At 42.7% G+C, this 15603-nt stretch overlaps 1 protein-coding gene across 1 annotated transcript in view; it reads right to left on the bottom strand.

Moving 5' to 3' along the window:
- Positions 1–12538, bottom strand: part of LOC101435735 (probable cystatin-16) — a 54570-nt gene extending 42032 nt beyond the window's left edge. The window contains exon 1 of the mRNA XM_004477033.2: positions 12440–12538. Coding sequence (XP_004477090.2) covers positions 12440–12538 — 99 coding nt within the window. The remainder of the gene's footprint in view (positions 1–12439) is intronic.
- Between the last annotated feature and the right edge of the window lie 3065 nt (positions 12539–15603).

The following is a 15603-nucleotide window of genomic DNA, read 5'->3' as shown; positions in this document are numbered from 1 at the left end:
GTTCAACAAATTGGAGAGTAGGTGTTACAACTCTACTGAGGTTCAGGGTCCATCTGGCACATGGACAGTCCAGAGATTCAAGACTCCTGGGCCTACACCAACCACAGTTTCAGTAAAAGTGATGGAAGAGACATGTGTAAAGATGTCTGGAAGTCCATCTGGAAGTCCAACTCCATCACACTCAGGAGCACAAATTCCAAAATAGGGCCTACTGGCAAGGAACCGAACTCCAGAGCCATCTGCCATGACCATAGGACCTGGGTGTCTCCACAGATATTCCAGGCCGTCTAATGGCTGGCACTCAAATGACTCATCAGGTGTCTCTGGCAAATTGAAGTTTTCCTGGACAATGGATTTCACTTGAAATAACACACAGTGGGCAATTCCTTCAACCTTGAATGAGGTGGAAATGACAAAGGATCACAGGATAAGGTCCTTTCCATTTTGGTTCTAGTTGGGAATGAGGTTTATTTTCCTGTCAGGTTTTGACCTGTGCTTGTCTCAGGGTTTAACTTAAGGCAGTTTTAAGTCACAGTTGGAACTAGGGAGGATTTCGTTTCCAAATCTTGAATGATTTGTTGTGTTTCCTAGGTTTATAAAATATTTGGTTAACTCTTGGGTTTCTTGATTTAGTACTAGGTCCTGAGTGAGGAAGAATCACCCATTAACCATTTCAAAAGGGCTAAGCTGGAGTGGGTTTTTGGGGGGCTATATGCAGCCTTGACAAAGCAACTGGTAGATTGGCAACCCAAGGCGATGTAGTGTCTTGGCAAAGTTTGGCCAGAATTTGTTTTAACATCTGGTTGGCCCTTTCTATTTTCCCTGAGGACTGTGGCCTCCAGTCACTATGAAGATGATATTTAATCCTGAGGGTGGCAGATAGACCTTGGGTTGTTTTGCTAGTAAAGGCTGGCCTGTTATAACTTTAGAGGGACTTAGGCAGTCCAAACCTGGGGATGATTTCCTTTAGAAGGGGTTTACCCACCTCGTTTACTATTTCTCTTCTAGTGGGAAAGGCTTCCATGCATCCAGTAAAAGAATCTACTAGTACTAAGAGATACTTATACCCCAGGCAGGATGGTATATGGGTGAAGTATACCTGTGAGTCCTCCCCAGGGTATGATCCCAGCAGCTGGAAAGGAGGATTTAAGGGAGGAAGTCTGTTAAGTCTCCTGTTATTTGGGTTATTCATTGTACATAAGGAACAAGTTTTGGTGACCTCCTTGATTGTTTTTGTCAGACCCTGGGCCCCAAAAACCCATTTGGCTAAAATGAGTGGCTTGGTGGAGTCTCTGAAGGATTTTCTATTGCACTGCTTTAGGAAAATTAACCTGGGATTCCTTTATGAGCCACCACTATGTTCTGGGGTGAACCCTAGACTAGCTGCTCTGGTTTTCTTTTCCCTGGTGTATTCCAGAGTTTTAGATAGTGGGACTGGCTCTGGGATGAGGGCTAGGAGGGGCTTGGGTTTGTACTGTAACCTTAGTTCCTGCATCTATGTGAGTGTTTCCTTTAGCTATGGCTGTTCTTTGGTGTCCCAGGAAGTATATGACTGCTCTCTCTTGGGGCAGCAGGAAAGCCTCTAATAGGTTAAGAATTTCTTGACAGTGTTTTAAGGGTGTCTTGCTCTTAGCAAATAGGCCTTATTCTCACCATACTGAGGAGCTGGCATTGAGGAGAAGAAAAGTGTATTTAGAGTTTGGGTAGACATTGGCTTTCTTGCCAACAACTAGGGTTAAGCTGTGAGTAAGGGCAATGAGTTCTGCCTACTGAGCTGAAGTCCCTGGGGGGAAGGCTTGGGCCTCTGTGTTTCAAATTGAGAGACTACTACATAGCCAGCCTCTTTAAATTCCTCCCTCATAAAGCTCCACCCATCAGTAAACCACTTAAGGTCTGGGTTTTCCAGGGGTTCATCTTTTAAATCTAACCTTCTTTGAAATAAGGCTGGATTATTTTTCCTGCCCCTGAGTAATTTCCCTGGGCCTACTCTAACTAACTATTTTGGTAGTGCACTTCCTCATACCTTTGAGGAGACATGTGGTCATATGGTTTCTGGCCCTCAGATATTCCTGTCCTGTCCTTCCCTCTTACACAAAAAGTCTAACTGGAATCAGGTTCTCATTCAGAGACCATTTTTTAGCCATTCTCGAATTTGTATTATGGCCACACAGTGTGGCAGGAAAAGATTAGCTTCTTCCTTTTTGGACCATCAATAGGCAGATTGTCCCAATTCCTGAGAAGATATCCCAATGGGGAGTTTTCTGGAATGCTGGAGAAGCTGCCCATTATCCTAGGGGAGGATAAACATGCTCATCAGACTTTGTGGTGTCCCAATCCTAGACCTGAAAGAATAGAAAGTTCTCAGCACCCCAGCATCCCAGGGCTTGGAGCTCTGCTCCCCATTCTGATGTCCCAGGAATGAGGACTTCCTTGCCAGTGGACATCCCCAGGGCTGTAGAGGTCTTGGGAGACATCTTGGTCCAGTTCCCAGACCAAATCTACCAAGCTGGACTTCCTCATTGGGAAAGGGGCTGACTAAGGACACCCTTCTTTTGGCCCACTATTCCAGACATCTTGAGAAGTGGCTGTGAGAGAGAACTCATTTTATGCCCACTGCCAACGTTCAAAGTTTGCAGTTAAGCCAGACAATAAGAGGCCAGAGATTGATTGTTCTGCAGCTTGCAGGCCCACAGCCAAGGAGACCCCAGAAGTAATGGATTAACAGGAATTTAACGTCCCCAACAGACTGAGAAAGAGACAAACCACCAAGCATGGCCAAGGGTTGGAGTCTTGAGGAGCCTCATTAATAAAAGAAAAGAGACACAGCTGGGCATTGATTAAAAGTCTAGATTCACTAGTATTTGTCAGGAGTTGGGAAGTGTTACTTGCCTCCTTGATTCCTGGGTGGCTCATCAAAGATGTTGCTGACACCTGGGTTTCTAGGTTCTTGGCTACATCACATAAAGGAATTTAAGGGCACACCATAGGGTAGGGAAGTAAGTAGTTTATTGAAAAGTTAGAAAAAGCAAGAGTACACACTTGAAACATAGTGCAAGTGTTCTCCAGGCAAGAGATGAGCAAAGTGAGGCCCCGGGGTAGGCTTTATTGAGGCCGTTCTTTTCTCCTCCAACATGGGGAAGGAACCTAGCTATTTGCTGTCCTGGTTGGTTGCCTTTCTGCCTTCCTATTTGTTTATGCTATGGATAACTCAGGTTGCACCTGTTAGCTTTCAGGGAACCAATGGGGAGGTCTTTTCGTTGGAGTTATCTGGGGCCTCTTTTGAGACTAGGAGTTTCAAATGGGACCTCATGACCAGGTTCTTGGCAGATTTTTGGTGTAATTATTATGGCTTTGTTTTTGAGCAGCTTTCTTCCCTCAGGGGGTTTCTGGGTGGGTTCTCATGGTCATGTTCTTTGTGCGCAGCTGTGATGGTTACAACTTTGTTCTGACCAGCTGCTTTCCCTCATTTCCTATACCTGTCTCATTCTGACCTTCCTATCTCCCTCTTATGAGGACCTTGAAGATTGCATTGCCCCCTCCCCAGGATCATCAGGATAATTCCCCATCTCAAGATCTTTAACTTAATTGCATCTGCAAAGTCCCTTTTGCCAGGTAAAGTGACATTTTCACAGCTTCTGGGGCTTAGGACAAGGACAACTTTGGACACTTACAGGGTAAGATACAATTAGAGCCCAACAAAGAATTCATGGACCAAAGAAAAATTATTCTCAAATTCAAAAGTTTACTAGGTGATCAGTAGTAAAGTTCTGCTGTGCAGAGCCAAGTTAATGGCTGAGAATATCAAAAGAAGAAAACAACTCACACTCATATAGAAATGAGAGAAATAGAAGAGAAAAGGCTGAGAGAAAAGAGGCAGAAGAACTAATGGGCAAGCAAGAAAATAATAGGGAAGCTCCAGGAGAAAATGCTTCTGGAAAGGGAAATATAAAGGGTAAATAAATAAAACTTCTAGAAAACTAGAGCCTGCAGATCGGAAGGGCTTCCCAAGTCCCATGCCAGGTTAATGAAAAAGGCACATATCTGAACCTATGATGGTGATATTCTCGAATTGCAGGTGTAAGCTGAAAGTCATGCATACTTACACAGAGCAAGTACAGGGTTTTTACAAAGGAAACAGAATCAAAATAGCATCAAAATTTTTCAGGAGCTACTCAAAAAGCAAGATATTGACTGCTAAGAGAAAAAGACCACACCCAAGCAGTTTATAACAAACCAAGATATCATCCCTTACTGGAAAAAGAAAGACATCTGCAGATAATTCAGCATTCCAAAGATCAGCACCCACATGCTACTTGAGAGGAAAACATTCAAGAAAGCCCTCCAGTCAAAGCACAATCAGAACAAAACAGAGATTATCAAGGAAATAGAAAGCAAAATGGGGAAGCAGATGTGGCTCAACCAAACTGAGCTCCCATCTACCATATAGGAGGTCCAGGGTTCAATACCCAGGGCCTCCTGGTGAAGGCAAGCTGGCCCTGTGGAGTGCTGACCCATGCAGGAGTGCTGCCCCATGCAGAAGTGCTGGCCCACGCAGAGAGCTGATGCAGTAAGATGATGCAACAAAAAGAGACACAAAGGAGATGTAATAAGAGATACAGCAGACCAGGGAGCTGAGCTGGTGCAAAAGAATGATCACCTCTCTCCCACTCTGGAAGGTCCCAAGATCAGTTCCTGGAGACATCTAATGAGAACACAAGCAGACATAGAAGAACACACTGCAACTGGACACAGATAGCAGACAATGGAGGGAGCAGGGGGGTAAATAAATAAATATTTTTTTATATTTAAAGAAGAAAGAGAAAGCAAATTGGAGACAGTGTTGAACAATAAATTTCATGAGACATATAATTAATCTAAATTAAATCTAAATGTCAGTGCAGCAGTGCTACAAAATGTGTTCACCAAATGCAATGAATGTGCCACAATGATAACAGAAGTTGTTGATGTGGGAGGAGTGGGGGGGTGGAGGAGGGAGTATATGGTAACCTCTTATATTTTTTAATGTAACATTTTTTGTGATCTATGTATCTTCAAAAAGAACAATAAAAAATTAAAATAAATCTAATTGATTAACCCCACCGTAACTCAGAAATTTTAATATATTAAGACCTCTTGAAAAGAAGAAACATTTGTGAAAATAAATAGACCAAAATAGAGTTACTCTGGCTAAGAGATTTAAAATGCAGTCTGGAGGTCATTCTGGAGGTTACTCTTATGCAAATCTCAGCCAGATATCACAAACTGCCAAAGTAAGCAAAGCCTCAAGCAACAATGTTCCTCTCGCATAGAGAAATTGAAAGGTGAGGAATTTTCTTGTCTGTTTTTTGTTTATTATTATTACTATTATTGAAATAATGAAAATGCTCTAATAATGATTAGAGTGATGAATGCACAACTATGTGTTTATACCAAATAGCATTGATTGTACACTTTGGGTGAATTCTATGTTTTGTTAATACGTATCAATAAAATTGATTTGTTAAAAAAAAAAAAAAAACCCTAAGGACAGCTGGACACAATAAGCAAAGCACAAAATAAATGAGTAAACTATCTAACCTGAAGGATATTTGGAGGGCCCCAAATATCCACCAATCACAATTAATGTCATCTTTTTCTTTAAAAATCCATGTTTGAAAATTCGAGACATCACAATTTGGTTGCTACCTGAATCTGTGCTCCCCATATTGCAATTCTAAGACCCCAAATTAATACCTTTGTTGCTTTGCAGCTCAGTTTGTTACTTCTTAGCCAATACATTCTACAAGTGAAACAAATCAGTAGTTTGGAACCAAAAGTTTTCAACTGCCTCATCAAAATTTTGGTTTTAGAAGGAGGAGATATGGAGGGAGAGGGAGATCAAAATCATCCCTCGATGCTCATCTTGGGGGAAGGAAAGGGAAAGAAAATAAAAGAAGTCTAAAGACTTCATCTTTTGGGAAAGAAGGAGGGAACAAATAGCAGTCCTGTTAGGGAGAGAGTGTAGTTATTTTATTTTTATATAATCATGGGAAAATACATTTTAATTGGGGTTTGTACTGTTACCAGGTTTTGTTGAGGTTCTTGACTATGCTGCAGAAATGAATTTCAAGAGAATGTCAGATAAGTTAGGCCAATAATTTATTCAGATAAGGAGGGACAAGAAATGGGAGAAAATAACAGATCAGGGGTCCCAGGTAGAGAGGAAGAGGCTGAAAAGTGATAAAGAGGGTTGATTTACAGACTACAATTCCCCACTATAGGTTATAAATGCCCATTTTACTTGCATGGCCACAGGGCAGCGGAAAAATGGCAAGAGCGGAAAACAGAGGGGAGGGCAGGACAGGGGTTCACGGGGGGGGGGGGGAGGGGGGGAGAGAGAGCGAGCGCGGGCTCAGGCCTCATGCCTACTTTTTGAACTGTTAATTATCCCACCCCTTTGCTAATGGCAGGAGAGGAGTTCCAGCTGTTTACCATTTTGATTGATGATCTCTCCCATCAATCTCCCATGAGGGCCCAATGATAAAGTCCTTGGGAAATTTCTGGGACTTCTCCTGGCTTCCAGAGGAAGTCTTTTTCTGAGTGGCAGTATCTTGGGGAGAGTCTTCTGGAAGCCATCTTGGGGTTTTTTATGTTCACATGGACTTCTTGCCAGGTTCCAGACCCATCCATTTTTTTTCCTATCTTACCAGCTGGCTTCAGTACTCTGTGTTAGATTGCCAAAGGGGCTACAATTCTTTAATCCTCCTTATACCCACACCTTTTTCAATGTAAACATCTTTGTTCTTTTAGCAGCCTGCCACCATGTGGGAAATGCCTGGGTTAGACTACTGTGGGGAAGAATTTAGTCACCCCACTAGTCCCATCTGGGGCCCCAGACACGTGAGAGGACTGAGTCAAGATCAGCAGAACCAACCACCTATCACTGACCACAGATAAAGGAGCCCAGCCATTTGACCTGCAGGCTTATAAACTAAATATGTGTATGTTGCTTTAAGTTACTAAAATATGGCATAGTTAGTTACACAGCATTAACTAACTAATACACCATGAATACAAAATCCAAGGATTAAAAAGTGTTGAGATCTGGAAAAGAGAAGGTGAAATTATCATGAAATGCTGATGATATAATTGCAGATATGGACAGACTGAAGAGAATCATCTGAAAAACTATCTGAGGCAGTAAGGGAAGTCATTATAGTGACTGCATCTATACAAAAGCTGGAACTTCAACAAACAGAAAATATCATGGAATATCCTATTTACAATGGCAGGAAAACAAAACTGCCTAGGAAACAAACTTAAAGAGAAATAAGCAAGGGAAGTTCATTTGAATAATTTCATTGCAACTTGATCTATAAGAAATCTAGAATTTGTCTGTTCTTTTCACCTACACCTAAAAGCAAACTTGGAAGAAATTCGAAACTGTTCTTTTTATATACACATGCTTTGTCTAGCTTTTCAAAAATAGGGTGTATCTAATTAATTAAAACATTTGCAAATTTTACTAACTAGAATATAATAAAAAAGAAATAAATAAAATGTATATGAAGAAATATTTTAACATATCAAGAGTTATGAAAAGACTTGAGACAACTGAAAGTGTAATGTTCCATACTCTATTTAGTTTACATATATAATATGTATATATGTGTATGTGTATCCCTTCTACAAATCAATGAGGAAAATATTGGTGACCCAACAGAAAAAGAAGAAAATGAAAGAAAGGAACAGGGAAAAAGAAATTCAAATGACTTTCAAAGAGATGAAAAGATGTTCAATTTTTCTCATAATAAAAGTCTAATGCTACATGACCCCTCTGATATGAAAAAAGCAAACCAAGCTGTCTTGGAGAGCTGGAGACTAGATAATAGGCTTACAGGATATTAGGGCGGAAAGGAAGGTTGTGAGCTGAAATTTCAACTAGACCTAGAGCTGCAGGGTACCAAAGAGTTACCTCCTGAGAGTCTCCATGTGGCCAAATGTGGCCACTCTCTAAACCAAACTCAGCATGTAAATGCATTACCTTCCCCCCCAGCATGGGACATGACTCCAGGGATGAGCCTCACTGGTGCCAAGGGATTACTACCAATCACCAGCTGGTGATGCAACTAGAAAAAGACCTTGAATAAAAGGGGGAAATGGTAAAGACAAATGAGTTTATATGGCCAAAGGACTTCAAAATGAGTCCAGAGGTCATCACAGGGATCATGCTTATGCAATTCTCAGCAGGATCCCAGAGAGAGCCAAAATAGATACAACCTCAGGTACTGGTATTCTTGAGGGCTATGAAGACACACAGGTTCTGCAATCGTGGCAGATAGCTCTGGGGTCCCGTGCCATGTCAGCAGGCTCTACTTTGGAATTTGTTCTCCTCAGTGTGATGGAGTTGGCCTCAGAAGTGACCTTTCTACATATGTCTCTTCTGTCACTTTTACTAAACCTGTGGGTGGCACTGGGGTTGATGTATGCTCAGGAGACTTGAATCTCTGGACTGGACTTGTACCAGCTAGATCCTGAGCCTCAGCAGAGTTGCAACTCCTACTCTCCAGTTCATTGGTTTTACCCAGGTCAGCTAACAGGGAGTTGAAGATGGTCAACCTCCACATCAGGGAACTGAGAGTACCTACAACTGCAAGCAAGAGAATCGTATCCATTAACCATGTGGGATCTAAGCCCCCTCTTGATTTAGAGGTGGAGTGGACATCGCCATCCCAGGGTCCACAGGATGGAGTAATAAAATATGGATTAGAATGGGCTTACTGGTATTCTACTATAGAACTATTGTGACTCTAGCAATGAAAGAAATTGTATCATTGAAGTGGAGAAAGTGGCCACTGTAGTTGCTGAGGGCAGGGGAGGGAAGAAGAGATATGATGTGGGGGCATTTTTGGGACTTGGAGTTGTACTAAATGATATTACAGGGACAGATGCTGGACATTATATATCTTACCATAACTTATTGAATGGACTGGAGAGAGTGTAAACTACAGTGTACACTATAATCCATGTGGTGCTCCAAATGTATTCACCAAATGCAATGAATGTGCCACAATGTTGAAAAAGTTTGTTGATGTAGGAGGAGTGTGTGGGGTGGGGTGTGGTATATGGGAACCTCTTTTATTTTGTGTGATCTATGTATCTTTTTTAAAAAAGACAATTCAAAAATAATAAAAAATAAAATAAAAATCACAAGAAGTCTCTATTTTTATCTATCATTTTGACAAAAACAAAAGCATTCGCTAATACCATTGATCAGGTGTGGGTACACAATGCTGGTGACAGTTTGAAGTGTTCCCATGACTTGGAAAGATAGCTGGGCAATTTCAACTTTTCCATGACAAATCCTTTTCAGGAAATGCAATTGCACAGGTGCATAGAGTGGGTGCACAAAGATGTTTATTGTGAAAGTGGAATAACAAAAGGCCAGAAGCAAATCGAATATCTTTCAACAGGGAGTGGTAAAATACATCATGATGCATCCTTTAATGGAATGGGTAACAGTCACTTAAAATAATCTACATATGCAAATGTGGAAAGATACTGAAAATATATTATTTTGATATGTGGAATAAAAAGCAGGAGGCAAAAGAACATATCTGATGTATTACCATCTGTGTTATGTAAATAAGGAAATAAATACCAACTAAAAGGAATATGTTGTTTTAGATTGCCAGGATTGCTATGACAAATACCATAGGATTGGCTGGCCTAAACAAAAAAAGTATATTGGCTCACAGTTTTGGCTGCTAGAAGTCCAATATCAAGGCATCCCCAAGGCCATGCTTTCTCCAAAATCTGTAGCATTCTGGTAATGACAATACTCCATCCCACAGTTATCTCTTTCTGTGGCTTCTCCTACTTCTGGCTTCTATTTCCACATCCAATTTCCTTTGCTTGTAAGGATTTCAGCCAATCAGATTAAGGCCCGCCCTGTTTCAATTTGGTAACCCCCCCCCTTAACTCACAGTAGCATCTTCAGAGATCCTGTTTACAAATAGGTTCTCATCCACAGGACTGAGGGTTAGGACTTGGACATGTTTTTGTCAGTAGACATGATCAATCCCCAATGTTCATATTTACATTTCAATATATGCCATGTTGTAGTGTTTGGATTTTTTTAACCACAAGCCTATTTCCTTCAAAAGCAAAGAAAAAGACACATTGGGGCTGACAGTGCTAGGCAAAAGAATCACATAGAGAATATTCACCTGCACCTGGAATCTTTCCTTGGGCATATATGAAGGACCCAGCCAGTGTGGATTCAACAGTGGGAGGTCTTTTGAGTGGGCTGGAAATGAGGGTGAATCAGGGACTGCTGAAGTAGCCATGCCTCTTCTGTCCTTTACTGTGGTGCCTCCTCAGCTGGCATGACTGCATACCCCAATATTAGTGACACTCCTGCAGGACCCTTGGACTCAAAGAGGGGTGAAACCTCCAGGATAAGCCACTAGTCATCTAACCCTATAGAGATGGTTGTCATCTAACCCTATAGAGTGAAGACCGGGCCACCTGCTGGGACATGGGATCAGATTCTAGAAGGAGGGTCAGAGGGCAAATTCCATTGAGGCCCAGGGGCCATCAGAGTCCCAGGTTCCTAGGGTGGCATCCAGGCAAAGCTGAACCATGTTCTCCCTGAAGACATTTGCACCCTCAAAGGATTTGAAGCCCTGCAATTCTAGGAGCCCTCCTCCACTATTGCTGGGTTCCTGCAAAAGCAAATCCTGAACACGGATGGAGATGCCTACTGCTTATTTGGGAGATGGCCCCAAAAAGCACAAAAGTGGGGAAGAGGCCTGACCTCTGTCCAGGGATACAGCAGAGCAGAAAGGATACCTCATCCCTACTCCAGCATCCTTATGCAAAGCCAGGGCATGGGGTATGGATCCTGCTTCCTGAGCTGGGCGTGGATGTATATGGCACTTTCCAAAAGTTCACCTGAAAACAGATAATTCTGCCTGTAATCTCATTCTGCAACTGTTCCTGTCCCAGTTATAGACACCTTGGAGTTCTTGGTGGTGATCAAGAATTCCCATGCCAACACAGAAAACCTCAAGATGAAGAAGAAAGAAAACTGACAAATATCCACCTTGAAAGAGGTACAAATACCCCTTAATACTCATCACACATTTCATAAGTTTTTCCCTGGGGGAAAATAACAAATTGCTATTAAGCAGTCTTTCAACATAAATCACATCGAGATCTGGGTACCTCTTCCTCCAAAAGACAAATGTTGCATAATTGCAACAGATTTCAGTTCAGAACTTGTGCCAGGTAGTTGCTAACAGCTGCTAAGAAGAGAGAGGAGCTTGCCAACCACCTTAAACAAGGTGATGGAGTCTTCTGGGTTTACCTGCCCAGTCACTGCCCTCAGCAAGATTCTAAAATGGTGTGGTAGTGCCTTTGACACAGTCCCCACGTGTAGTCTTTGCTGGGACTGCATCCTCCCCTGGGACACAGCAGGCTCCAAATCACAGGGCCTGCTGCTCCCTAGTTAGGGAATCTGCATTGACTCTGGGGTTGACCCCTATTAGCAAAGTGGAGAAGGCGGTGTGTTCAGAGACAGTGGTGCACCTAGCTGGACCAAGGAGGATCACCTCAGCTCTTGTAGGGTGTCAGGTATCACAAGAAAATAGAACCTCATTTTTAATAGACATGAGCAATCCATTAAAGAATAGACCATAATGTACCTAAGAATTCCCTTACTGGCACATTTAGGCTGGGTCCAGTTCATTTGCATATTTTAAATAATTTATTGAAATCCCTGCTGTCTTAGTTCTGGTTCTCCCAGAGCCAGACCCTTTAATACTCATCACACATTTCATATGTTTTCCTCCAGGGTTTGGGAGCATGTGGTTGTTAAAGGAACTTTAAATTGACCTTCAGGCTTGGTTACAAAATGGCTCCAGGCAAAGGAGTTGCACAAGGTGAATGCCCTAAGCGGACACCGACTTCAAGAATGTGCAGCTTGGGTTTTTGATGTTGGAGTTTTGATGTTGGAGTTTGATGGTGAAGCCTTAAGCTGGAGCCCTGGGAAGTAAGCCCACGGAGGAAAGAGAAGCAAGACCGTGGAAGGGAAGAACCCAGGAAACCTGCACCCTCACAGATGTCAGCAGCTGTCTTGCCCCAACACGTGAAAATAGACTTTGAAGTGCACAAGTTGACAAAGGAAAGCATAGGAGTTTCCATTTTGTCTGAAGACTTGATGTTTTCTGTTCTGGTTTTGGCACAAAGTCTCATCTGCATTGATATGCAACGATGAAAAGCAACAGGCTAAGGATGGCGGAGGAGGAAGAGAGAAGGAGCCTGGGCCTTTGACATCATGCAGCTACTGCTGAGCCCTGGATGGCCTGTCTCCAGACTTCTTGTAATGGGGAGATGGAGACGCTAAAGGCAATCTGATGCTTGGGACAGCAGCCTTAATCCTTTGGTTGTTTGTTACCTGATTGTTCTTCTTAGGAACATTGGAGTCCACTCTCATGATGATCCACTTCCCCTTCATGTCCAGCTTGTCCAGAGTCAGCTTGTTGGAAAGAGACATCTTGGTAATACTTCCATTTAATTTCACTTCTTTGGAACTCACCTCAAATGCCAACTCAAGAGTTTTTACTTTTCTACTTTAATCCCTGAGTAAATACATGGGCTTATTTTTTTCATATTGTTTAAATTATCTTTTATCAGCAAACTATTGCATTATGAATCTGCATTGTAAATTTGATGTGAAAGCTAAAAGCAAAAGTTTTAATAACTGAGTAGTCCATATGAATTAAATTGAAATTTGGCAACATTATTTTTCCTACTGTACATTCAACATATGCTGTGGACATGGTATAAAATAATCAGTTTTTATAGCTAGAAAAACAATGCTGTACACCATTTTTGTCAACCTTGAGTGTTTCTTATTTCCTAGAGTCTGGGAAAGAATTTCTGATCCTTGAATTATTTTAAATCATATTTTAAAATATGATATATAGAAATAAAGGACATGAGAAAAGGAAAAGGAAAAATGTTCTGAGAAAAAAATGTTCTGAGAAATTATAAAATAATTGTGCAGGAATTTTAAATTACATTTGGAGTATTAAAGGGAATGACAATTTGATTTTAATTAAGCCTGAAATTAAAGTAAAAAAAGAAAAAAGAAGAATGTGCAACTTGGAGAATGAGACTTATAGGAAATAAAACAAGAAAAAAGGTCTAAACTCTGACCAATCAATTTCAGACGAGTTCCCTTCTCCTTGATGTTCCAATAAACTGCTACAACAGATCTCACCTGACAATCACCATTCCCTTTTTTTTTTTCACTCTAAATTCCCAATGCCCCTTTAACACTTTGGAACACCTGCTTTTACCTGGTGTTGCCCAAGTTGTGAACTGTTACACTATTAACAAAGTTCTTTCTATCTGCAGGACCACTTCTTTTTGACATGGTTCATTTGGGAAGTGATGCCAGGAAGCTCCTGTAGTGGGAAGTGAGACTGGGGAGGGTGACTTATGGTGCAGATGACCACTGTGGAAACAGGGAGTTGGGTTTAACCAGGACCTTTAGAAGGCTGTGGAGCTCACACCTGAATGATGCCCCATGAGAAATGACGGGGCTGGGGTATACGTCAACCTCCCAGCCACTCTGAAGGGCTGCTCCCGATCCTCAGGCCTATCCTGCACACAAGGGCAAAGCAAGCTCTGGCAGTCAGAGAAAGCCTTCAGGCAGAGACACATGTGCTGGAAGACAGACACAAACTGCTAGCAAGGGCCTCTGTGCTATGGGCACACCCCATTGGTGTCAGCTCCGCATGCATATGCATAGAGTAATTTCCCAGTGTGAGATTTACTCAAATCAGAAAGTATCTGTGTCTTTTAAATGACAGTGAAAGAGTATAAACCTGTCTAAGATGAAAGCTCAGCCTGAAAAAGAAAAGTCCCATTAACCGCACTGAGAGGCCAGCCACAGATAAGGCAGCTGCACCATTAACAGGAATACTGTTTCTCCCAAGGGCATGCAGCAGCTGTAAAATGCCACAGCACCCCCCTCTTTGAGTGGCCACTGTTTTTTAAAACCAGTGATGCCCTCACACTCTATTTGCTATACCCATCTGCTCCTGGGGGCATCCTTCCCTCAGGAGAGCACCAATCCCTCCTTCATCCCACTTCTTCTCACTTCACCTCCAAAACAGCAGCCAGCCCAGGACTGATGCCTTCTGGCCTTATGCCAGCCTCAGAATCGTTCAAGAGAAGCCCACACCCTAAGAAAGATGCCCCTTCTAAAGAGTGGCTTTCCACAGAGCTCTGAGTACCTTTCCTTGTTGCATCAGGCCAAGAAACCTACTTCAGTCTGCAGGCTGGTGCCCATGGTTGGATTAGGTTTTAACAGTAACCATTGCCAAATCCTTCATAATCTTTCACCCTTTTCTTCTCCCACCAGAAGTGCCAGTTTCCTCAAACTCCCATTTGTCTTCATTTCTTTCATCATGAATGAGAGTGGCATCTCAGATGGTTTCTGGTCATTTGTGTTGTTTGTAGTCTGCAAATAATCTGGTTGTATCTACTGCACATTAGACTTGCCCTTCCTCTCTGGGGTGGACCAAATTTTGAATTTTTTTTTTTTCTTATCACAGAGGAAAAGACCAGGAAACCAAAATACAGAGCTTGGCTAACAGAGTTTTCCATTCGTTTTATCCTCTGCAAAGAGCAGGTCAAGTCTTAAGTCAGTCTTCACAGCAGCTTCTTTGATAATGGTCCCAAGAAGGAGAAACAGCCCCAGTGTCTAGGAACAAGAAAATGGTTAACCATGGTGGTAGCTCCACTCCGCAGGCACGTGAGGCACATGGGCTGGGAGGAGTCCGGAGAGTAGGGCCCGAGGCCCAGGGAAAAGGATTTTGCCTGTGGCAGGAGTCCAGAGCAGGAGCTTCACTCCAGGTTTTCCCATGTGCAGACCTCCAGCGGCTGTGCACATCTAGGCCACCAGGAGGCACACCTGAGCGCTACTCTGAACCGGGAGAGTGGCCACAGGAGGGTTCTCCGGCGGAGGCAGCAAGGAAGAAGTGGGACTTCCCATGAGTGGGGGCACTGTGGCTGATGCCTCCCAGATGGATATAAATTCATTTGAGACTTGGGAGGTATTCAGCAGAATAGCAGGGTTTGGGGAAATCAGCATTCTCATAGCAGGAGTGTAAACTGGGTAAGCAACACGGAGACCATGCCGAAAATATAAGCAGGCTACAGGCTTTCAAGGGCGCTGCAGTCCTGGGAAGGTGACTGGGGGGTCAGGGTGAGGGCACAGTGGATGCCGGAGGAGAAGGACTTACATGAGTCCAAATGGAAGGAATGAAGACTTGGGCTGGGGTGAGAGTGGTGGGAAAGTTTGGGGGAAAGGATTTTGTTAGTTCACTTATTCATTCATTCATTCGATGTGTTTTTTATTTCATACCAGGCACTGAGGATACAGCTGTGAGTAAAACAAAGGCCTCTCCATGGCATTTACATTCCAGGGGTTCTTTGAGAGGCATTGTGAAGAGCAATCCAAGTCTGACCCAGTAACCAACTGCAAGCAAAGGATAAGCAAGAGTAAAGAACCCAGGCAGCAGACTTGGCGCAGTGGTTAGGGCGTCC

The sequence above is a fragment of the Dasypus novemcinctus genome, chromosome 24, assembly GCF_030445035.2.
Source record: "Dasypus novemcinctus isolate mDasNov1 chromosome 24, mDasNov1.1.hap2, whole genome shotgun sequence".
Lineage (NCBI taxonomy): Eukaryota > Metazoa > Chordata > Mammalia > Cingulata > Dasypodidae > Dasypus > Dasypus novemcinctus.
This window is presented reverse-complemented; position numbering and strand designations above follow the sequence as displayed.